This window comes from Cyprinus carpio, chromosome B4 (genome assembly GCF_018340385.1).
Source record: "Cyprinus carpio isolate SPL01 chromosome B4, ASM1834038v1, whole genome shotgun sequence".
Classification (NCBI taxonomy): domain Eukaryota; kingdom Metazoa; phylum Chordata; class Actinopteri; order Cypriniformes; family Cyprinidae; genus Cyprinus; species Cyprinus carpio.
The window spans coordinates 13,293,598-13,318,871 of NC_056600.1; the positions used below are offsets into that span (position 1 = coordinate 13,293,598).

General features: G+C 38.1%; 3 protein-coding genes across 5 annotated transcripts in view; 2 read left to right on the forward strand and 1 right to left on the reverse strand.

The window, feature by feature from the left end:
• On the forward strand, positions 1-1,656 carry pmch (pro-melanin-concentrating hormone). Its single transcript, XM_019093067.2, has 3 exons — positions 1-267; positions 910-1,078; positions 1,468-1,656. The coding sequence occupies exons 1-3, from the start codon at positions 37-39 to the stop codon at positions 1,515-1,517; spliced, it is 450 nt and encodes a 149-aa protein (XP_018948612.1). The 5' UTR covers positions 1-36; the 3' UTR covers positions 1,518-1,656.
• Positions 1,608-19,483, reverse strand: LOC109072411 (PARP1 binding protein). 3 transcript variants are annotated; one of them, XM_042722049.1, is made up of 11 exons: positions 19,471-19,483; positions 17,744-17,915; positions 15,829-16,062; positions 15,620-15,727; positions 11,855-12,025; positions 11,589-11,743; positions 8,143-8,320; positions 7,881-8,062; positions 7,173-7,254; positions 3,179-3,374; positions 1,608-2,327 (listed from the first exon to the last, which is right to left on the reverse strand). In XM_042722049.1, exons 2-11 carry the CDS (start codon positions 17,891-17,893, stop codon positions 2,011-2,013), a joined length of 1,773 nt encoding a protein of 590 aa, XP_042577983.1. In that variant the 5' UTR covers positions 17,894-17,915; positions 19,471-19,483; the 3' UTR covers positions 1,608-2,010. The 3 variants fall into 3 exon arrangements, with proteins under 3 accessions (XP_042577983.1, XP_042577981.1, XP_042577984.1); XM_042722047.1 differs by lacking the exon at positions 19,471-19,483 and adding an exon at positions 18,141-18,291; XM_042722050.1 differs by lacking the exon at positions 19,471-19,483 and adding an exon at positions 18,141-18,290 and having other exon boundaries at positions 1,608-2,315.
• The window catches only part of nup37 (nucleoporin 37), an 11,312-nt gene continuing 4,824 nt past the window's right edge, over positions 18,787-25,274 (forward strand). The window contains exons 1-5 of the mRNA XM_042722635.1: positions 18,787-18,943; positions 19,325-19,497; positions 22,093-22,234; positions 23,574-23,646; positions 23,837-23,931. Coding sequence (XP_042578569.1) covers positions 19,377-19,497; positions 22,093-22,234; positions 23,574-23,646; positions 23,837-23,931 — 431 coding nt within the window. The 5' untranslated portion in view covers positions 18,787-18,943; positions 19,325-19,376. The remainder of the gene's footprint in view (positions 18,944-19,324; positions 19,498-22,092; positions 22,235-23,573; positions 23,647-23,836; positions 23,932-25,274) is intronic.

Consider the following 25,274-nt stretch of genomic DNA (forward strand, 5'->3'; position numbering starts at 1 on the left):
GTTCCTGCAATTAAGTCAACCATTTCACCCAAGATCATGGCATCTTCCTACATATTCATCATTGCACTTGCACTTTTAGTTGAATTGACTACAGCTTTGCCCAAAGTTAAGATGGACGAAGGACGTACAGACCAAGATAGACTAGTGTCGATAGTAGAAGATGATGCAAGCGAAATGGGACCTGGGCAGCTCACATTCAGAAGACACCCCATCATAGAGGGCAGACTGGTGGATGAAGACGGGACAAAACGCATCTTCATACTTGCCGTAAGTGTTTGCACATTAATTTCTTGACAAAGTAGGCATTTTATTTATTTTATTTTACACTCCTACTTAAGGTAAGAGATTCCATAATTGTATTTGCCAACATCTACATGCACTTTAAATCAGGAAATCGCACCAGTCCAGTACCATTTTGTTGGTGTGGTATGAATCAGATGACCTTTCTATGGGTATCAAACAAAGCTTTCTCAATTCAAGGCTGAATTGTCCTCACATTGCTATAATTATCAGTGTAGTAATGGAACAGTCGGAGAGGACTATGGGAAGGACATGGTCACAAGGGGGGAAATGGAATCTATGGATAAAAGGGCCCACGGTGATATTGTGAAAATTGGCTAAGCGAGGCATGGGAAACTTTGCCGCAATTTGACACATTTCTTCCATGTGGGGCTCCATGCGCCAGCTTTGCTCCAGTAGTTTGGGAGCAGTTATGGAGAGGGATCTTGAAGCTGCCCTTGGGCGTGTGTTGTTCGAATTAACTTAAACATCTCCAGGTGTGGTTTCAGACTTTCATACAGCAGGAAAAATGCCTGTAGAGGGAGCAGTGTTTTGGTTTTAGATTGGTCTGCTTCTGTTCAAGTGGCTGTCCTGCGTTCTGACTAAAAATGCCTTTCACTTTTCCACCAGGACACAGAAATAAAAGGGTCTCTTGGGAGGGAATCAAACCTTGCCTTTTCGAGAACCCTCCCTGTGCTGCCGCCGCGTGGGATGGATCATGCTCTGGATGGATTCAACATGAGGGATGAGCGACGTAGCATAGATGATGTCATTCCCGTGGGCAGGAGGGACATAGACAGTAAGCACTGCCAAGTTTCTTATCGTCCTCCTCCCCATCTTCTTTGTAGATATTCTTACATAGCCATGAAAGTAACCTGATATGCTTGAGGACTACTTCACAATTTGAATAATTACACGTATATATGTACAGTTTTAAACAATTTACCCTGGGATGGACTGGCCAGGCCATCTCCCTGCCTATGGTCCGAGATGCTGGTCTTACCTGGTTCAAGCTGGTCTCCCAATTAAAGTGTTCAGAACCCCTCTACAACTGGAAAATCAGACCAGCAAACCAGCTTAGGTTGTTTTTAGCTTTATTTCAACAGGGAATACACAAGTGAGTAAACAGCAGTTAGCCCAGTTACATTTAATGCTAAATTTGTTTTGCTCTTCCTGTTCTCTTCACAGTGCTGAGGTGCATGATAGGGAGAGTCTACAGGCCCTGTTGGCAAGCTTGAGAACAGAGCAGCTGAAAAAGCACCTGCATGATTTTCCCAGCTCTCCCCTGATCCTGCAAGATACTCCAAATATAAAGATGACAAACACACTTGTATGATTTAAAAAGAACTGAAATAAAATTTTATTAAAATCTGCAAAGTACGAGTCGTGTTCAAGGGGAACAGAGAGCATATATCATGACTGTCACACAATCCTAAAATGAAATGATAGAGTTCTTTCTCTGCCAACTCATAGTCTTCCCTTAACATCGCAAACATGCACACACAAATATATACACATACACACACATCCCGTCAGTAATAATCTGGAGAAGAGGGACACGACGTATTAAAAGCATTTTTATGGCTATTTCACCCAAAAACAAAAAGTTTAGAATAGCATGAGTGGGAGTAAATTACCAATTTCAGGTGAACTGCCCCTCTAAATGCATTTAATCTACTAATGAATAAAACCTGACTTCATTGCCAAAACAGAGCATCACTGGTGAGTAAATTACAGTCTGAAAAAGCCGGTGAGTTTGCCCTGACCAGCGATAAGCTTCTTGCTTGCAGCTTTAACGTTCCTTTTCCCCAGGCCTCCAGCAGGAGCCTTGGCAGGGGGTCTTTTCTGAGGGGGCTGGTTCTCTTCTCTTCCTTGCTCGGTGCACTCTCTATTGGCGAGCTTTCTCTTTGAGGTCCCGGTTGCTCTTCTGAGCTGTTCTGGCTGGGTCCCCTTCCCACCTGCTCGGATCCAAGCATTTCCACTATGTTCCCCCAGAGCAGTTTGGCCAGGACCTTCATGCCTTAAGTTAGTGGCCTCTGGGTCCATATCCACAGAAAAACAAGAAAGGGGGGACAAAAGAAAAACATTGGACTTTGAGAACAAGGTGAAACAATGAACAGGAATAAAAAAGGAGGGAGGGCTGTGGACGGAAGGGTAGAAAAGGTCATGATGAAATTGCTGACATTAGTCTGCACTTTAACAGGCTGTGTGTTTATTTTACAGCGCTGAAACTTAACATTTGTCATGTAACCTGGTGGAGCGAAGCCCGCATTCCCACAAAAATTGAGCAAGTTGGGGGAGAGGAACATGTGCTCTTAAGAGTTTTTACAACAGATGTGGGGGCAGCCAGGTTTTATGGGATGGGGAATCGTTTAAAGGTTGATCTTAAGTACCAGTCCCCAAGCAAAGACTGGGCAGGGATCGAGGCCTGGGCTGTGGAGGTGGACCTGGGCATCTTTCCGACCATGTGGTGTCAGAAAAAGGGACCTCTTCTGCGTGTGTGTGCGCAGCAAACAGACCATGCATGAAGGTTATTCAGTACACTAAGAACCGAGCCCCCTCTTAAAAAAAATAGGAAGCCAAAAAACACTTAAGACCCCATAAAATTACTTAATGAACCCAGATTCCTTATCGATCGGTTGCAGTGGGTGGGACATTCTCAGACATTTATAGAGAAGGCGTGCTAGGACATGAACCTGTGGCATCATCATAAATTTTACTCTGGTTTCTCAGAAGAGAAAACCTACACATTTTAAAAGCATTATAGAAGCTAATGTTTCATTTTGTCACATTTTAAAAGGACACAACAGCATCTACATGGTCTCAAAACTAATACACAAGGACTAAGAGTGACAAAACTACTTTTGCATAGCGTTTTTAAATGTGGCAGAGGCACTACCTTTGACACTGATGTCCATCCCAGTGGGGTCATGCTCTTCCTCCACAGTCACTGATAAAGGGATGGGTTTTTTGGGTGCAGGGTGCATACAGGTGGGAAGTTGGCTGGTGCTGGGAAACTCCAACACCCGGTTGAGGGGCAGCTCATCATCCTTGTATGTGCATGCAAACTGAGAGCGGATGGTTGGCCGCACAACCTTTAAAGAAAATATATATTAAAGGGTTAGTTCAGCCAAAAATAAAAATTAGCCCATAAATTACTCACCCTCAAGTCATCCTAGGTGTACATGACTTCTTTCACATGAATGAGTTATTAAAAATTGTCTCCAAAAGTAGTAAAAAAAAAAAACAAAAAGAAAAAAATCTCACAGCTCAGAGGGGTAAACAAAGGCCTTCTGTAGCGAATTGATGCATTTTTTTTTTTAGAAAAATATCCATATTCAAAACATAATAATCACTTTAATGTAGCTTGCGCTGTAAACGGAAGCAGTTCCGGGCGGATGACGTACAGTATGAGGTCGGCTTTGCGCCGCTCAGAAGTGACGAACGCGGAAACGCAGGGGAGAGATCAAAACTATAACTGACAAAAACATACTGTTATTTTCATCTCAAACAAAATTTGCACCACAAAAAGCAGCAATTATACATTTTAATGCTGACAACCATGTTTTTAGCTTGTCATGTGGTAGGAAAAATTTTGCATACTATAGTGTTCCAATAAGCCACTTGTTAATTTATTTATTTTATTATTTAATATACGTTATGAACAGAACTGTGCTACAGTATTACAAACATATTGGAAAACTTTAGATACGGAGCGAAGGCGGAGCGGGGCTTCTGATATCATTGAGCGAGGAGTGTCACGGGAGCGGGAAATGGTGAACCCGGAATAGAGTGATTATTAAATGCTCGGAGCGCGGAGGGGAAATTGTTGATGCTCCACTCCACTCACATACTCTGGTTAAAATAGTCCATGTGTCATCAGTGGTTCCACTGTTCAATCTGTGTCAGTCTTCGATGCATGTTCACGGACCCTGCATCAGCAACATCATATACTGTACATGTTACTCTCATGAACATTTCACATGGAACAGAAAAAAAAAAAAAAAATTGTTGAATAAAATCACTATTTTTGTTTTCTTTGTACACAAGAACTATTCTCGTAGCTTCATAACATTACGGTTGAACCCCTGATGTCACATGGACTATTTTAATGATGTCCTTACTACCTTTCTGGGCCTTGAATGTGTCAGTTGCATTGCTGTCTATGCAGGGTCAGTGAGATCTCGGATTTCATATAAAAACATCTTCATTTGTGTTCCGAAGATAAATGAGGGTCATACGGGTTTGGAATGACATGAGAGTGAGTAATTCATGACACAATCTTCATTTTTGGGTGAACTGTCCCTTTAAGTTTGTAAAACATGAATATTATCAATAAATGATGTATGGCACAGTGGCACTACAGCACTGATACAACAGGACAAATTACGTTGTCCAGAAACACTCTGATACAGTCCTCAGGTCATCAGGCCATCTTATTTTTGAGCTCTGCTGATATAACTGGGTGGACATGACCACATCTAAAATCTTATGAGAATGAATTAAAAAAAAAAAAAAAAAAAAAAAAAAAAAAAAAGGGATAAATATTGCGGTCCAGAGGCTAGCGTGAGGAGCATGAAAGAAGGAAATGGTAACTCGCACAGGCGTAGTGAACCTCTAAGGTCTCAAGGGTCTTAGAGAAGCGCTGATCCACCTCTTTCAGTGCCTTTGATCCATCCCTGCTAGGGATTATCAGGATTCAAGGCTCTCTCCCTTTAGGCTAGCCGGCCACAGTAGGAGAGTGGAATTCAGGATAGCAAAAAAAAAAAAAAATACTGCAGGCATAGTTGGGTGGGACTGCAAAAGTGCAGAGAGAATGGGGCGGTGGGCGTATGTAGGCAGGGGATCAAAGTTTGAGTGCAGCATCTTCAAAGCACTTTCTCAAAAGAGCACCTAAAACAACAGTATCGCTCAGACTGGGTGCTTTCATATGGGAGGCTTATATGGTACGTTGGGCTGCCCTGAGTGTACGCCAGTAGAAAGCCCTTTTAAAAAATTTGCAACAGGCTGGGTCCACCAGCTACTTCCTCTGATATGAACGTCATCATTATGCCCTCAATAAGATGAGGGGTGTGTCTGTGTTTGTGAAGCACACAATGAAACTACACATGCTTAAATAACACCTGTTTTGGGACAAACCCATTGAGCCAGCTGACACAGCACCAGCAGCAGTGATATTATGACCCCATTTAAATGTGGTAGTAACATGATCGGATCAAATTATAAGTGGTGAGCTGAGACACATTAGTGGCCACGGTATTCACTTGGTAGTAATGTGCATCGAATGAGTTGAATCAGGGGAGGATCTCTGATTGTCAATGTCAGTGTTTTATTGAATGTTGAATAATAATGATAAAAATAGCCACTATCGATACATATCCAGGGTGTTTCCCTGCATTTCCTGTACCAAGATGCTGTGATGGCTTCAAGATTCCTGCAACCTAACATAGACCAGAATGGATTGGAGAATGGATGGATTTTTTTTTTAAAACCATTAGGTTTAAATTAATATTAAACAACGTTACTTTTAATACTTTTATAACAAAAACACCAACATTTTTAGAATAAACTATTTTTTAATAATATTCTATTATTAATACTAAATCCTATTTACTAAAATCCTATTATCCCATTTACACCTGTACTTATGACCATCCATTTGAGATTGGGTGACCAGATATACATCTTAATACCAGAGGCCTGTTTTAAGTGCGTTTTAATGAACATTCTTAGCAGGAAATACACTAACATTATGTAAAAATGTACTACCATTCTTTTATATGAAAATACTGGCCCTCAGTGTATCGACCGATGTTCATTATGAGTTCATTAAACCTTACAACATAACTGCACTCAGAATAATCTGTCTCTGCAGTCTTGCTGCTGGAGGAACCTCTTGATCTCTCCCCTTGTGCCAATCGAAGTCAGTTTGTGATGAAACTATTGGAGTACTGCTGGATAAAGTCATTCTGCAGACAACAGGAAACAATAACCTTTCAAGTCTCCCTTGCTAGCCGAGTAACGCCACTGATATGGCATGTTTAAAGTGATATTGATGCAGAAAGCTTCCGCCTGTCCAGTTCAGGAAGCGGTGAGCTGCCCGGGGACCATTACCACTCACTAACACAGGAAGGCGGCCAGAAAGTGGAGGTCTAAAGAGACATCTGCTAGTGCAATCAAATAAAGAAGCCTTTTAACAAAATGTGCCTAGCATACATGTTCACAGAGCACTCATCATTTCTAATTGGTGAAGATGCCCAGTACTAAAAAAAAAAAAAAAAAAAAAAAAAAAAAAAAAAAAAATTTACTGCCATTTATCACCACATTTAAAATCTGTTAGCAATCCAGAGACTAGTTAAGATTGGTTTCAGAAACAAGCTTCTTGACAGACATCATTTATCTGCTATTCAGGCCGTCGTTTCATATTAAAAGATTTATATCTTTCAAGAATTTTATGACAGAACAGTAAAAAAAAAAAAAAATTCTTATAAAGGTCAAGAGATAATACTAAATTTTTAGCACATAATAATAATGTAATCTTTCTTCTCACAGCCCAGTGGGGCATTTTAAAAGTTTTCTGGAAAAGATAGGCTTTAATTGTGCAAGCGTGCATCACTGCCAGAGGTTATTGGTTAAAGTCTGGAGTGTACTGTATGACACTAAATTTTACACTCAGTGGTTGTTTTTATATAACAGGAAACCTGCTGCACAAGCACCATGCATAAAAAACCAGTTGTATAAATTTGCACATTACAAAACAGAGGAAGCAGATGATATAACTCGTGAATGTGCATTACTTGCCGTCTGTTTTGAAAATCAAGTGTCACATTCAATTTTGGTTTGACCGCTATTTGAGACTGGGGTCTCTGCTTACAGCCCCCATGATTCTTTACCTTGGACTTGATGTGTTCTTGTTGGCTCAAGATGCGGTTCCGTAAAGGCTTTGGAGAAGATCCCGTGGGAGCATCTGGAGATCTATAGGCACAAAGTGGAAAGCAAACAAGTGGAATATTCAAAGATTAAAAATGCGTTGAAATGCAAATGAAAATAAATTGAAAATGTTTAATTAGTCAAATAAACACATATATACAAATTAACTTTGTCATACCTATCAAAGGTAAGTAAACTGAGAAAACAGACAGGATTTTTTTCCAATAATTTGTATTAAATATAAGAAAATATTTTTACCATTTTAATAAAAAAAGAAAATTAGGATCCATTTTTGTCCTATGACAATAGTGTGCAATTTTATAATAAATATAAATAAATAAATAAATAAATAAATAAATAAATAAATAAATAAATAAATATATATATACACACACACACATATATACATATATACACACACACACATACAAAATAAATAAAAATATAGCAGTGTGGAGTAACTCACTTGTAATGGAAATAGACAGGAAAATTCTATACAAACATTTATTACTGGCTGCATTATTGCTTTACATTTATTATTATTATTATTATTATTAGTTATTAATAAAATGAATGAAAAAAATACTAGATTTTTGCATCTGTTTTTGTCCTATGACCATATTTAACTGTTTTGTATAAAAATGCCATTACAGCCCAGCGGTGTAACTCACTTGTAAAGGGTAAGAAGACAAAATCCAGAGCTGCCATTAAGAACTGCATGATCTTCAGAGAGCAATTCCGCCTTGTTCCTGCAGGGCGGTGCTAGTGCTTCTTCATCCAAAAGAGTCATCAGAACCTTAACAGTCTCTCGTCCCCCATAGGCAGTGGAGTGGTTAATAGCATATGCTTTGGGCTAAAAAAAAGAAACATCTTGTGTCTTACTAATGAGGTTGGAAGAAATATTAGAAGATAGAGTACATCCATTATTTTTACCCTTGCTGGACTGATTCCCGTGCCAACCACTGAATGTGTCTGCATGGTGTGTATTTGACCAATTCTTTCCTTGAGACTTTTGGCCGTATCCTCTGCTGCAAGGTAGACTGGGTCTCCATTACTGCGGCCTTTGACCAGAGCAGCTCTAATACTAGACACCAGCTTGGATCCAGCTTCTCTGTTGGAAGAAACCCGTGAAGTGTAGACAATTAAAAACACACATTTTCATATTTTAGCAGCCCTAAAGGTGCGGTCAAAAACTTTAAAGGGGTAGTTCACCCAAAAATTCTCACATTAATTACTCACCCTCATGTCATTCCAAACCAGTAAGACCTTTGTTTATCTTCAGAACACAAATTAAGATATTGTTGATGAAATCCAAGAGCTTTATGTCGTTTTGTTATTTTGGCTTTCTTTTCGTAGATTCATAACATTGAGGTTTACCACTGATGTCACATGGACTATTATAAACTCCTTTTAATATCCTTACTAACTTTTTGGGCCTTGAACGTGTCAGTTGCGTTGCTGTCTATGCAGGATCAGAAAGCTGCCGGATTTCATCAGAAATATCTTTTTTTGTGTTTGAAGTTGAACGAAGGTCTTACTGGTTTGGAATGACATAAGGGTGAGTAATTAATGACATGATTTTTGGCTGAACTGTCCCTTTAAATATTCTTCCATTCATACACGTGCAAACATAAGATTAAGTACACAAGTACATACATCAAGTTTTATCTTAAGCTCACGTTTTGTGAACATTGCAAATCCATGTTTTTTTATATAATAAAAATATAATATAATATAACAATAATATAATATTATATAATAATCTAAATGCTACAGAAATTTCTTGGCTAGGAAAAGAACACACACGAAAACTCTAATTTAGGTGGTTTAGTTAGCAAATCAACACAAGAAGGTTCATAGTTTGCAGTGTTGTGGGAAATTGCTGTATATTTAACATTCTGAACACATTATTCAGTGATCCCATACATTTTGATTAATGAATTTCCATTATTTTTTCATAACCTTTCCACTAATGCATCATTCAAACCAATTTGTCAACCCGATTTGGTTTTAAAGACAATGATTCACACTCAAATAACTATGGCTTGCAAGCAAGTTTCCAAATCACAATGCATGTTTTTAGATCAGTGTCTATAAATTGCCTACTACTACAAGATTATTATTATTGCTATTATTGACTATTAAAAGAATTTCCCAAGGCCTAGAAAACTTGATTTTAAAAATACAGTGTTTCCAAGTTTCCCATGACTGTCAGGACTCATGATTATTAATTATTTGTTATATAAAGAGGTTCGCTGCATAGAAACCATTTTGCTTGATTAAAATCTAATGTGACCACTCTATAACTCATGTAAAAATGCGGCCTAGGAGGGTCCAAGAAGTTTTCGTGCCAGACCAGTGCTATTGGTGTACTCCACCTCACTTTATGTGTGAATATATGAAGAGATTAATAAATGTAAACATTTGGGCTGCAGCGGGAAAGAGGCCGCCCTGAATCCCTGACCTTGCTTTTGTAAAAGGGAATTACAGTAACAGAATCATCTGGGAAAACAGATGTTAGCTGTACGAAAGACCCCGATTCCCCCGAAAGGAGTGTTTGTGTGTGGTAATACAGTACTCCATAAGGTGCTGGGGGTGGGGAAGTGCACAGGCAGGGTAGCAGGCCGATGAAAGACCCCTTTTGGCTCAGAGCTTACGCTCTCTCATCAGAGAAAAGAGACGTGGTGGTGAACAGGACCACATGCAGCAGGTTCAAGGCACTTCCATCAAAAATGAAGTTGATGCACATGATGCACTGCAGGAAATGACCTTGCGTCCTTTCTGAATAACTCAATCATCTATTCAGTTCAGCTCCATGTGTTGTGCTGCCAAACTTCTAGTGGAGATTTGCTTGGACGTTTTGAAGTGCGAGTTATCATGGCAAAATCTCGTTGTTATGACGTTTAATCAGAGTTATCAAACTAAGGAGGGACAAGGCCGCCATTTGCTGCTCGGTTCAACACACTTTGATGTTCCTCAGATAAACATGCTTGAACAATTCAGGCGATTTAATTAATACTGGTGCAGACGTCATTAAAGGTTGCTTTTGAGAAGAGGATTATGCATCAATACATGGCAGCAGGTTAAAAAAAAAAAAAAAAAAAAAGAGAATCCGTTTTTAAGATAGGACGAAACCAACAGATCCACAAATGCAGATAGCAAGTACATTTTCTTTGGGCAAAGCAAGGTGATACAGAATCTGTTGTATAAATCAAAGGCTTCTCTACACTCATCTCGGGTTGTGCACTGATGATAGAGAGACAGAAATGAAGTCAAGGCAAGGTCATGACTGTCCTGACTTTTAATTCATAGCATTGGCTATGTTCACAATAACATAATACTCATACTACTACTTAGGTTAGTATACAGTATGTGCAACATACAGCGTGCCAATGTTTTTGACCTGCAACATCAGCCAAAAAGAGCAATTTACAACAAAGATGTAGCATAACACGGAATAATGTATCTCATAATGCAATGCACTCTAAATGACCTTCCATTTCTAGTGTTTATGATTAGAAGCAAAAAAATATCAGTGACCGTTTTTGGCTTAAACAAATGTAATCTCACTGCAAACACAGTGACTTTATGCATCGTGGTACTCGTGAATACCGGCAACTTACAGGGAAGAGAGGAAATTGTTGAATAAAAGCAATTATTATTTGTTGTTTTTTTTTTGGGCACACAAAAAGTATTATTGTAGCTTCATAAAATTACGCTTGAACCACTGATGTCACATTAACCATTTAACAATGTCCTTGCTACATTTCTAGGCCTTGAATGTGGTAGTTGTGTTGCTGTCTATGCAGGGTCAGAAAGCTCTTGGATTTCATCAAAAACATCTTCATTTGTGTTCCAAAGATGAATGAAGATCTTACGGGTTTGGAACGAGATGTGTAATTTATGATAGTAAAATATCTATCCCTTTAATCATATTCATTCATAATACTATTATAAGAGTGCTTAAATAAATGCTTAAAGGTATGCAAGCTTTTTTTGCAGGACCAAGCGTGCATAAATAAATAAAATAATAGAAAAATACAAAGAAAAAAAAATGACTTTCTAAATTGAATACAATTCACTTTTAATAAATTTAGTCCTGAATGAATTTTGTATACATTTTTTGGCCTTTATTAGAAGTACTCTGTATTTCCAGCCAAGGCAAACATCTACAGCTGCTATGCAGTCTTAAGACATTTGTTGTGTTCAGAATGGAATACTATGGATATGCATTTCCAATACAAGATTTATAATAATAATAATAATAATAATAATAATAATAATAATAATAAAAATAAAAATAAAAAAATAAAAAAAAAAATAATAATAATAATAATAATAATAATAATAATAAATAAATAAAAAAGCATGATACGTACCTGGGATTAGGGGTTTCTCCCAGGACTTCTTGACACTGGTCAACAAAGTTAAGAAACTCCGATAAACCCTTTACGTGCTTCCTTAAGGGGTGAGACTCAGGTGGGGCGTACCCCTTTCCTCCCAACTGTATGGCCCTGACAAATGATGTTACTGTCTGAATATACAAAAAAAGCAATTAATTAGCATTCACATTATATTTAAAAAGATGTGTAGTTGAACAAAAAATGTGTGCAAATATCTTAAGTATATGTCATTGCAAATTCACCAGGAAGAGAGACGAGGCGCTGTCGCAGGCAGCATGTCTAAGGTCAGTAAAGGCGCTGTGACCCAGAGAGCGATCTGGGTTGTCCAGGGTGTATGCGAGGGCCAGGTCGTTCTTAGAGTTCACCAGAAGGCCCAAATAAAAACAGAAAACTCTCCTGACAACTCTCTGTATCTGCAGGAAAGGTTGAACAACACCTTAGTGGAATATTTGGAAATGTATTAAAAACAAATGTTAAATGAAAGGGTAAAATGGTTTGTTTTTAACAGGAACGGCTCATACTCTTCCGATCTGCAATACTGATGAGTCAGTTAGCTGTCTTGGACTCATGTTGTATAAAGGACAGGCTTTTTCCACAGCCCCTTAAGCTTAAACAGGCCAGGCTCTTAAACTTCATCACCCCCAGTATTACAGTGGCAAAACCCAGCATCTACTCACACATAAATCAGAGCCCAGCAGAGCAGCTGTGAACAGAACTGGGCAAGAGTAGCAGCAGTTTCAACACACTATACAAAGTGCTTTTAAAACATCCTGTTCTCATTTCACGATTGTGAATATGATATGATATTAACATTGTTCTGAATAAGAGGTACATGCAAGGGGGTGAAATTTAACAGGAAAGAAAAGGGAACAAGACAGCCAGCAAAACAATACTAGAGTAAGATCTCAACATAAAAGTAACAGAATCAGATGCTTTGCTAAACTTCACCCTCCCTAGTTACTGTCGCCAGGTGCAAAAAGCTTTAAACTGTCATACAGGATACCTTCACTTAATTCTATTATAATTAATTATAATAACATGCATTCGTTATATTAATATAATTAAAACATTAATGATACATTTTATAAATAAAACATTTTACTAATATATATATATTGTATACACAGTTGTGCTCATAAGTTTACTTCCCCTTGCAGAATGTGCTAAATGTTAATAATTGAAACAAAATAAGAAGGATCATGAAAATTGCATGTTATTTTTTATTTAGTACTGTCCTGAATAAGCTATTTCACATAACAGATGTTTACATATACTCCACAAGACAAAATTATAACTGAATTTATAAAAATGACCCCATGACCCTTGAATCTTAATACTATGTGTCATTCCCTGGATGATCCACGACTGTTTTCATATTTTGTAATAGTTGTTCATGAGTCCCTTGTTGGTCCTGAGCAGTTCTGCCTGCTGTTCTTCAATCTCCAGCACATTCTTTGGTCTTCCAGCATCTTTTGGATATTTGAACCCTTTCCAAAAGTGACTATGATTTTGAGATCCATATTTTAATACCGAGGACAACTGAGTGACTCATACACAACTATTACAAAAGGTGAAAACATTTACTGATGCTCAAGAAGCAGTGCTTGAAATAAAAAAATACAAATAAAAAAGAAGTGCCGGTACTCACCCCAGTACTACTTATATTAAATAAATAAATACTTTTTAATAATTCACAATGTATGTACAGTGCCACAATCAATCAATAATTAAATAAAAAGTTTTCAATACAAATTAGCACAAGTCAAGCTGCGATACCAAACAGGACCACAGGGAGACGCCAAAGACCACTAAATTGCCTGCCTTTACTACTCTATGGATCCATTCAGAATTGCTAAACCTTTGACCACTGCATAATCAGCATTCATTATAAAACATTCTTGCTTTTAAGCCAAATACACGCTGAAAATAATAATTTTACTGACATCTGGACGCAAATCACTATTCTCTCCGCAATCGCTGATGAAATCGGCTGGGTTTTCTCTGCATTAGTGCTGTTTTGAAGTACTTAATATAAGATATTTTCATTATAAAGTACTGATTCAAATTCACATGATTGGTCGAGATGATCCCACCTGAGTAGTGTGATTTATATAGTGTCCTTTCTAACCATATATGGGATCATATAATCACCCAGACCCTGACACTTTTACTCTGAGTACCGGCAACATGTCAGAAGTGCCGGTACGCACAAAAAAAGTTCAGGTACTCTAAAGGCTAAAATATAGAAGTTTTAGCACTGTCAAGAAAGCAACACAATGTGTTTGTGTGCACCAATTAGAACAGTTATTAAACTGACATGGAACTACCTGTGCATTAATGCTCGTGTGACCGAGTAAACGTATCTGCTATAGTAATCCGAGCGGATAAACGGTCCGTTGTTTTTACCTCGGATTCACCCCAATGTCTGAACGCATTCACGTCTTCTTCAGCCGGCGCGTGGTGCTTCTTGTTTTACAGCATAATCGCAGACTTATAAGTGCATTACCGCCACCTATCTCTCAAATGGACCATTGACAATCCTAATTAAGCTTGTAGAGTGATAGAGTGATGGAGTGACGCAAATGCCCTCAGGACAGTTCAGACATTTTGGTGAATCAGAGGTAAAAAAAAACTGATATAAATACTGTTCAGTTTCTTGCACAGACCGATCGTTTCGTGTCTTTACACAAATGTATCGTCACGAGTCGCAGGGTTTAATTTGGTTTTGTTTGTGTGTGTATTTTTGACTCTCAAAGCAGTGATTCCCATCCACTTACATTATATGACTGACAGACTGCAACGGTTTGAGTTAAAAACCTTAATTTGTGTTCTACTGCAGAAACAAAGTCACCTACATCTTGAATGCTATGGGGATAAGCAGATAAACATCACATTTTCATTTTTGGGTGAACTGTACCTTTAAAACGGTTTAAACAGCGCTGTGAGATCCAGTGGGAAGCACTTGAATTCAGCGATGAACACAAATGACTCGGCGATTTAAACTAGTTTAAAGCCAAACATGAGAAACACTGTGTGCAACTAGAAGGCAGAAGCCATCTACAAATCGCCATCATTTACCATGGATTTACTGTAGTAACGCTCACTGCACCATGGTATTGTGGCAAAAGTTTGGGATTTTCACACTGAATTTTATTACAGGAGTAATGGTATATAATTGTAGTATGTATTTGTGATTAAGTTGTAGCATGTGTGCATTTATAATTAATGTTTTTAAACTACCGTTTTTTCATACAAATAGGCTACCTAAAAACCATATAGTTATATTTTTACCATGGTATTGAGATACTATGTGTGGTTTTAACTGTGTTTATCATGATTTAAATGTATGCTATTATGGGAGACCAATACTTAAATTAAAAATAAATAAAATAAATAAATAAAAAACTTGATCAGAATAAATGTAACCATATAAAACTGAGGTTGCTACATTTTTTACATATGTTACTGATTTTGATAATGAACAAAACTCAAGCTACTATCAAATGTGCATTTAGAGACAAAAAGTGATATCATTATTATTAATTTTATCAGCCAACCCAAACCTGTTTCTTGATTTGAAACAATATCACTCACTGAACATGCATAAACTAAGAAATAAGTTTTTCTATTTAGATATTTATTTTGTTAAGGAAAATTAATGGTCTGGTTTCTACAACTTTCACTTTGGAGCAAAAATCTGGCTTTACTTGAAGTAAAAGATTTGACATTTATCGTGATAATTATATAATTTTTTTTGGCCATATCTCCCAGACCTTATTTATGTTATGTTATATTATATTATATATAAAGAATTAGGTGTCGTTCACAAAGTTTTTTTTTGTTTTTTTTAAACATGCAATTCAGTAAATAAAGTAAAAGTGTTAAGTGCTTTGTTGAAATATTTGTGTTCAACCCATTTGCTGTCATTGTAATGTTTTGTGAATAAGAGCCATACACACACACAAAAAAAAAACACCTCCAATTCTAGTCTCATGCTAATCATTTACCTGTGGACTGCAGATTGCCTTGTTAGATGGAGTTGCGGGACACAAAGGAAAAGGATCCATTTTCTCCAAACTCTCCTTCTCACCAATGAGAAACTGAAACAGTTGCATCTAGATATCGAGATAAGACCAAGAACAAGCCACAGATTAAAGATCTTTGAGAAAGATGACTGAAAGAGCAACCAAATCTGAGGCCCACTGGCAGCACTCACTGCGGTTAGGGGCTCCTCAGGGTCCTCATTTATCCGAAGCTCCTTGAACATAATGAAGACGTCAATCAAGTCCACAGTATTGGTGCGTTTCAAAAAGCAGTCATACTCTTTTCGGATGAGGTCATAGTTTTGTGGAAGAGGGATATCGTTGTGGGATAGCTGGAGCTTATCCAGAAGGAAGTATTTCCAGGCAGCCAAGACTTCACTCAAAACAACACCAAAGTCCCCATGTTCCTGTCAGGAGCAGAGCAAACACAGGGACAAGCATATTACGCAGATCCACTCCACAGAAAATGTACAGATACGGAACAAAATGTATGATTCAAACTTGTGTGACTCATTCTTTTTCCTACCACAGCACATATAAACTGCAAGCAAACATTTACATTGAAAGTGGAAATCCTATAAAATGATGTTAAAGTCCACCTATGAAAGGGTGTTTTTCACACACTTTTTTTAAATAAAATTATCAGCAGAAGTACATGTACAAAGTTCACATGATCCGTCTCACATATTTGACTTAAAGGGGTCATATTAAAGTGGTTTTCTTTTTATTTATTATATTATTTAAAAGCCCTTGCTACTATCTCTTGCTACTAGCCCTATCTCTTTTCTCTTTTGTTGATTTTGATTGCTTCCATTGTCCTCATTTGTAAGTCACTTTGGATAAAAGCGTCTGCTAAATGACCAAATTGGAAATGTAAATGTATTATGCTCTTTTACAAAGTCTTGATTTAGTTTTGGGGGTGTACTAGAACAGGCTCTCATACTAGGTTGTTCGAAGAAGAAGAAAAAACAAAAAAACAAAAACACCTCTCTCCTGAGTCTGGCATGAATGGCTCGAATAGTTCCTGCATCAAATGAAGGCCTGTGTCCTGAAATACGACATGTGCTGTGATTGGTTAGCTGAGCCAGTGATTGGCAGCACTCGGCGCCTGGTCGGCTTACCATAGCCGCCTGCAAGCTTCAGTGTAAATACTGCGTCAAAATCAAATCAATTTGAGTGCGATTTAAACCCGGATGATTGTAACCACTCTAAGTTCGGCTGTCTTGTGAAAGCTAGCATGTCTCCAACATTGTGATAACACTCGTTGCCTTATCTAGTGCAGCTCAACCAGGTCTCGTCCCATTCGACTGTATTTGTGATGTCACAAATCCTGGAAAATATGCGTTGTAGTCCAAACGAGTCGTTCGTTGTAGTTTTTGAAAAGTGATTTCTAGTTAAATAAAATCTCTCCTTCTGAAGTGGACTTTGAGTTTTGCAGATCTTTTTTATGCTCAAACGGCAACATTACAGACTAACTAAAGTTGAAAAAAAAAAAAAAAAAAAAAAAAAAAAAAAAAAAAAAAGTAAAAAGCATAATAGGACCCCTTTAATTAGTGATACAAAAACACATTTATGATTATCATTTTTGATCTACCAGTTTATACCATATACACTTTTTCACTCAAAAAATACAGCATTATTACAAGTAAAAATAGTGTTTTCTGTTTTAATATATTTTGACAAATGTAATTTATCCCTGGAATGGAAAAATTGTATTACTCCAGTCTTCAGTGTCACATGATCCTTCAGAAATATTTTTTATCATATATATATATATATATATATATATATATATATATATATATATATATATATATATATATATATATATAAAAATGTAATATTTTCTATTTGTTATTTTCCATTATATTATAAAAAACTTATTTTAATAAGAAATCATATTTCTTTACAAATAAATCTTATTAGTGACCCCAAACATTTGAAAATTAGTGTATATGCATTTACATAGCTGAAATCCATGCTTTTGTGCTTTGGTGATTTTAGCCAATAACGAATAATAATAACTCCAGATAAAAAAAAAAAAAAAAAAAAAAAGTGGAACAAATCAAGTTCATAATACAATGTTACCTGCTTGTTGACCCCAGCCATAGCAAGTTGTAGGACCATCAGCATCCCATCAGCCCCTTGGATGGTGGTCCTCTCAGAGTCTAACACCCTGTGACATTCTCTCCTGAAGACCCTGGTCAATGTTCTCAGGCTTTCCTCCATAACCACCATTATTCAACGTTTACAAAATGAACTGCAGGGCCAGAAAATTGAGCAGGTCAGCACTGAAATGATTATGAGCAGACAGCAGAACATACACGAAACCCAGCCAGCATCACATATACCTTTCCAAATCTAGCACTGAGCTAGAACACAAAGTCCGAAGACATCAAGCAAATCACAATAATAGTCAGGAACAAGAGGAGCTCCTTTGCACTTTATTAGGAACAGAACCTCCAAACTTCTTAGGTCAACTTACCAGCACTGATATTTAAACGCGTCCTAGGTCTCTAATGTGAAACACATGGGAAAACAGACGCCAGTAGATGCAAGTTATTATAAACTGGTCCGATGCCTGTAAATTTAAATCCACATGCCAGGACGCCTGGACCAATCACAGAGCGCGATGCGTTAGACACGCCCCCTCCAAACAGGAAGTTAATACTAGCACAAACCGATAACAACGGTCCCGTTTTGTTTCAAAGTACAAGTGTCGATTGTTGACAAGAAAAGTAATAAAACGCGGTGATAAAGAAATACGAGAGCTAAACCATTCACTTTTTAAAAATCTGTTTATACGATTGCAGAGGCAGTACATTTCCATAGGACTATAAATTATTTCATTTCGTCTAGACAAACTAGCAATAAACTAAACCATTAGCGTTTGCATTTTAGATAATAAAATACTCAGCATCTCCAAATATATTTCAGATATATTGCTCCAGGGGTAACATTTAAATTTACAATAAATTAGAGAAGTGCATCAATACGAATTTTTGTTTGGCTTTGTTTCTAATGCTTAGAAATTCACTCCTCTTTTCTTCATTTAATAATGCTCAAAACCGTACCCAAAAAAATAATACAGCCATTAACAGATTCACTCTTTTTTCCTGATATTTCTTTGTGCTGCAAGCGTCATGATTACGTCACTAACCTGGAAGTAAACATACGCGATCACGTGATCAGAAAGCGCGCTGAGAACGAGCACCGCATGGGTTTTAATCAGCACCAGAATTCACTTTCTCAGCCAGTCGATCAACCGTGTGCATAAAATTATTCCAGGTTTGTCATATAAAGCTTTAATACATTTTTTAAGCATGCATGACTCGTTGCACATCAGCCTGCCGTCTCTGATCTTAGTGTAACGTTAGTTCGAAACTTCGACAGTGAAATGAATGTAAGGTGACCATAAAGAAATATAAAGAGTTAAATATTTATTATTATCATAATAGATGTGAGGCACAGTAGAGATTAAGTTATTTAGTTTGGTAAAAGTTATATTCGTTAAATGTAGAAAGCTTTCTTTATGAAACTAAAGCAATGTCTGGACAGCACACATCCCATTACTTTATATCATATCATACTTTTTTTGTTAACCATTATGCCATTTTTCCAACAATAAAATGTGCTAATTTGTGTCTCTCCATGTTGTTTATAATTTAGAGTGGAATGTAGCTCCATTTCACCCAAAGAGCAAGGATTAATTTGATAGAAGATGCCAGATGAAACAGTTCGCTCTGCAAGCTACACAGTGTCCTGTGAGGACTATGTTCATGTGGTGGAGTTCAGTCCGTTTGACTGTGGCTCACCTGCGTCACTTCGTACCTCACTGCAGGGTTACAGTCCTGCTCCGTCACAAAACTGCTAACACACTCAAGGATAAACTAATTGAGGTGAAACTAAAAACTCCAACACACATTGATGAACTGGTTCAGGTGTATTTGATTAGAGGTGAAACTAAACACTTCAGGAAGTGGATTCCCAGTGTGCTTTTTTTGCATACTATCCTCCATAAACAATCTCCAACCCTGCTCCTGGAGAGCTACAGTCCTGCAGACTTCAGTTCCAACCCTGCTCCAACACACCTGTCTGTAATTATCATGTAGCCCTGAACACATTGATTAGCTGGCTCAGGTGTGTTTGATTGGGATTGGAGTTGAAATCTGTAGGACGGTAGCTCTCCAGGAGCAGGGTTGGAGACCCCTGCAATAGAGGGTGTGCATGTGACATCACCTCCAGCTGGAGTGACTGCGGTTCTGCCCACTCAGTGTCAAAAAGACAGCATGAATGCTGCGACAGAACACACACAACACACCTAAAACGAGAAAGAGCTTTGCGATTGACTGTACAAATTAGATTTGAGAAGAAATCGGAGGTATATTTTTACAGACTGCCGAAAGATACAGAAAAGAGAAGCAAATGGATCCCTGCAGTTCAAAGAAACAAATGGACTCCAGGCAGCGAAACACAGATTTGCAGTTATCATTTTATGTTAATATGTTGACTTTTGCGGTAAAGTCTTACACAATATATTGTATTGAAATATGTCGTGACAACTCATTAATTAAGTATTTACCATCTTATATTTTGCATAACTGGATGTTTTTAAATAAACATTGACAAAAACTATATACGTTTTTGGGCTGGATGATGTATATAACATTGATATAAGTAATCATCCGGATTTAGACCAACCTGTTTTGTATTTACATAAAGTGTTCTCCGGCAAATTTGCTTTGTTTTTGTTTTTTTGCAAGCAGGCACATATAAATGTCAGGAAACATGATTCCTGGCTGCATGTCAATATCTACAGACCCCTGGATATTTGGTAAGTCGTAAGAAACACTATATCGAGTCCAGCAACTTTTAGTTTAAACTGATTATCGTTTGTTTTACTCGCGTTTTCGCAGCTTCCCTATTAAATCCATTCATGCAGCAGGCTCTTTTGCCACTCAGTCCAGCTGAGGGGACGTGTTTCGGAAGGGAAAGTGATGTCAGTGCATACCCTCTAAAGACCTTTTTAACATTTCCGTTGGGTAAACTTCAAGAGCAGTTAATGGGAGAGTACCACAAATATATTTGTTGCATTACCATTTGCTTAAATGGCAACAACAACAACAACAACAAAACACCTCCACGATAGTGTTTTCACAACTTTCAATTAAAGGAAAAAAATGGAGAGAAACTGATAACGGCAGTCAGAAAACGATGTCTAATTTACCGACCCTCACATAAACGCTATATTTAAAAACACCATCATTAACATTAACGTTAACTAGGTTATTTTGTAATTTGATGCAAAGGTGATATAATACAAAGTTTAGTGTTATGTAATATAAAAAACTTTTGAGGATTTACGTTGCTGCTGACTGTTGAAATGTCATCACAGACTTGTGAAAAGGGTCCATATTCAAGATAACTAATCTGGATTAATATTTAGGATGTTTTGAAGGGTATGTGAATTGGGATGCCGGGTGTAATGAGTTCTCTCTGACACACTCAAGTAATCACAATTTTTTCCAACAAAACATCCATTCTTTCATGAAACTCAAGGGCTGTGTTCAGAAAGGACTGGGCAGTATACAACTTTAAATTCATTTTTAAAATGGTTTGTACGACCAAGGGGTCAAGGTTTGGCTGGTTACCATGGTCCTGTTAGAAATACCAGAACACTTTCCGGTTCCTAGAAGTATTGTTTTCTATTGACCACCATTCAAAATTAGCTGGCAAAATATTTTACAACCAACTACAAGTTGCATATAAAATGTAAATTTCATTATTTTATTATGAGCATTATATTGCATTTTGTTCATTTGCCACACTAGTTTATCAAGTTATTGAATGAAAGATCAAGTAACTTTATGGGATAATAGGAATTATTGCATCGTATACTACAAGATATGGTAGCTATACTGTAGTATCGTATACTACAGGCTTTAGCAAATGTAATAGGTTGTCTGGGAAATTCAGACATTCAGAAAATGTACACAATGGCTGCACCATTGAATATTTCTTTACTATATAGCAGGTGGAAAAACTTGACTACTGATGACTGACTACTGACGAGATTCTAAAGCGCACATCCAGTGGACATTATACTATTCCATGAGGGTACAGGAGAGGATTTGTGGTCATGCAACTGATGCTGTAGTTCATAGACAATGACAACATGATGAATGTTGAATGCCCAGATTGCATTCATACTACATATACATATTTTACAGTCGCATAAGTAAGTTCTTATTCAGAAGAAATACCTATTTGGACTCAGCCTATGTACGTAGTGTGTCATATAGTAATAGTACTGCTCTGAATATAACCATCCATATCTATCTGTAAGAGAAAACTGTGTTTTTACGAGGATGGTGCATGAGAACAGATAATTTCCCGTCCGTATGTCAGCATTTAAATGACGATGCACACAGTCTAGTGATTTCTATTTGTGCAGGAGGAAGACACAGAGGTCGAGGATGTAGAGTTCACTTCTTTGCAAGTGTTCATGCATGGAGTACGCGTGGATGCTATCGCTTGGAGCCCTGAAACACGTCTGGACAAGCTCCCTCCGGTCATAAGGTATGGCTTTGAGCATGTGCCGCTTTTTTATGTGGGGAGAAACCAAATCAAACTGATGGATTACAATGTGACTTTGTGTGTGTAATATAAGATGTGGAATTATGATGATGTATGGAAGGAGCACAGATCTCAATGCCAGACACCATACAGTTCTTCATCTACAACCGTGTTCCTTCTCTTCATTAGAGGCTCAGACATAGTAAATGATAATTGATTTATTTTACCGCACAAATTCTGATATTCTTTTAAATGTTAGATAAATATGCTTTTTTCTGTATTGCACTATGGAATTACCCGGCCTAATTGATGTCTGAGTCAATTGGGATATTTGAGAGTCGAGATATTTTACCACACATGCACAAACATACTCATTTTTGTTCAAACAAATGTGCTTTCTCAGAACATGTTTTTATCACCAAGAGACCCATTTTCCAGGGATCGATTCATTACCGAGATTTGTATGTTCATGTCAAGCAGTGGAAAGTGTCTGTCACAGCTGTAGTTTGATCTGGTTTGTATCAACAGTCTAATAAGATGTTGTCAGTCTGACATGTTCTTCGTTAAGCTGTGAACTTGGGAGGGTTCTGCTCCTGGTAGGGAAGTTTCCTGTAGGTTTAGCAGCATGGGAAGGGCAGAGTTATTTCCTGGCCATGCTGTGGTCAGGGCGGAAGGTGTAGCGTGCTCAACTGTGTGCGCTGCCCTTTATTTGGGTTTATTTTCTTCTTCACTTTAGGTGTATCTCTTGGGAACGGAGTACTAGAGATCTTATTAAGGTTTCCTGGGCTGGGTTGACATGGAGTCAGAGGTTATTGACAGGTTGACTCGTTGCCTGCTGGTACTGCTGGCATGTAAATGATTGTTACCGTTGTGAAGTTACGCCATCCGTGCAACAATCTAGCCAAAGACAACTCGCAAATGAACATGTTGATAGAACGATGTGATGGTAATCTGACCTTTCGTGGCAAGAACTCGATGTGTGATTTTTGTTTGTTATAAGATGGAAGAAGATTTTTGTGTCTGTGTGTGGTATGGTAACATAAAAATGTGCGTGCGACTCTCTAACTAAAAGTGTTTTTCTTGTCAGAGGTGAGTTAGTGTAATTGTGTGAATAATTGCTGCTGCTGATTAGTGGCAGAGCTGTTTTATTAGGTTTGGTTGGATTTTGAACAGACAAATGTGAAAATGGCGTGATGAAATTCTGACTTTGGTTGTTTGTCTTTAACATTTGTAATCTCTCCAGTGTTTTATCTACTGACTGTGGTTTGTTACACACCCACATACATGATGGTGACTAAATGCAGTGTATTATTTTATCCTTTTTTTTCCCCTCTCATTTCAGGTTTTGCACCGCAGCAGCTGACAGAAAAGTCAGGCTGTGGACATCTGATCTTCAAAACAATTGTGATGTAAAGGTAGCTCTTTCTTCTCCATTACACTCGTTGTTTATTTGCTATGATTTTGCCGGTGATATAAAATTACAGGAATAGCTAGTTCACCCAGAAATGAAAATCATCTGTACAGTAATGTTTCTCTCTGCCTTTGGCTGACTTATTCACTGTATGAACATTGTATTCAATTTCTATGATTTCTTGTGTTGCCTAGGTGATGGAAGGCCACACCAGCTACATCAATCATCTAGTGTTTGAGCCTGCAGAAGGAAAGCAAATAGCCTCTGTCAGCGATGACCACACTTGCAGGTTAGTTGCACTGCAGTCCGAGTGCATGAGTGTGAGAAAGTGAAGTGTGTGTGTGTGTGTGAGTGCGTTCTGTTCTCTGTTAATGATGCAGAAAGTCTTGACCAAATTTCCACACTGAAACCCGACACTAAACACAACACGGCCCGCCGTTGCTCTGCGTAAGCGTCAACCGCCACTTGCTCGCAGAGTTTTTCTAAGTAATTGGTTAAACGTGGAAATCCAATCAGCAGCCGAGGCTTTTCCTCTCCACGGCCACAGTTAACGAGCTCCTCGAATGTGGCCCCACCAATCAGCCACTGAGGTAAGTGCGGTTTCCTGGCAGTCAGAGGTAATGTAAGAGAGCAGTCCTGGAGGCTCGGGTCTTCCCTTTTGCGTCAGAACCGTGTAATTGACACACCTGGATGTTGCAGCTCTGCGGCCTGCCACAACTCAATGGCCCGGCCTTTCTCTTCCCAGCTTGCAAACCCTAATGGCTTCAAGGTGGACGAGGACCAAGATGGTAGTTTTCCTTATAGACTTCCAAAATTCAGCTGTTGGATCCTTTGTGCAGACCTTGCCATGACAGTTTTATGATATACATCTTAAAATTTGTATGGTGTAACCATGTTTTCTCAACATGATCAGGTGCTTTTGTCATTCATGTGCCATTGGGTTATAGACATTACATCCCTTTCTTGATATTAACCATGATCTTTCACATAATCTGCGCTGGGATGTTTGTGGATCTGCTTTGAGCCCAGTGCATTTCTTGGTTCACACACTGCCAGTGTCAGCATGTGACCTAATGTCAGCACTGACCCATTGCGCTGTGATAATGTTTTCATACACTCTACATCTGGGTGGTGCGACATTGAGAATAGGAGTGCGCTGGTCTTCTCGCAGCTGTTTTATTGATGTTGGTAGAACTTAAGGCTGTGATTAAAGAAGGAATCACAGATCTTTATCATAGTCGGGGCCCGGGGGTGAGACCGTTTCAGTTTGCAGCTTCGGCAGTAATGGGCTGCTTCTCTGCTGGAACCTGTATGTGCTGAAACCTCTTTTATAATCCCTAACACCCCTAAGATTGGCCCAGGTAGAAGCAGCCTATTATTTTGATTAAGTAATAACCATCTCTTATGAATAAATCATGGCCCACCCGACAGCACAGTAAGGTGCAAACCACTGCAGTTACCATATATTACTAATCCTGAACTGCCAGCTCAAATGAGAGATTTGATATGATGATTTGAGATTTGGGGTCTCGCTGTGGTCGTGCTCATAAGGAAAACAGCCAAATGTTACCCAGAGTGCCCGCCAAAACCATAGTTTACACATGCCCATCAGAATTTAGATACAGATATTGA

Excerpts from the sequence above, each read along its gene's own strand:
- pmch (XM_019093067.2), top strand. The coding sequence starts at position 37 with ATGGCATCTTCCTACATATTCATCATTGCACTTGCACTTTTAGTTGAA. Across the intron at positions 268-909 it reads AACGCATCTTCATACTTGCC|GACACAGAAATAAAAGGGTC; the intron begins GTAAGTGTTTGC and ends CTTTTCCACCAG. Across the intron at positions 1,079-1,467 it reads GGGCAGGAGGGACATAGACA|TGCTGAGGTGCATGATAGGG; the intron begins GTAAGCACTGCC and ends TTCTCTTCACAG.
- LOC109072411 (XM_042722049.1), bottom strand. The coding sequence starts at position 17,893 with ATGGTGGTTATGGAGGAAAGCCTGAGAACATTGACCAGGGTCTTCAGG. Across the intron at positions 12,026-15,619 it reads AGGCAATCTGCAGTCCACAG|ATACAGAGAGTTGTCAGGAG; the intron begins GTAAATGATTAG and ends CCTTTCCTGCAG. Across the intron at positions 8,321-11,588 it reads GGAGAAACCCCTAATCCCAG|AGAAGCTGGATCCAAGCTGG; the intron begins GTACGTATCATG and ends TTCTTCCAACAG.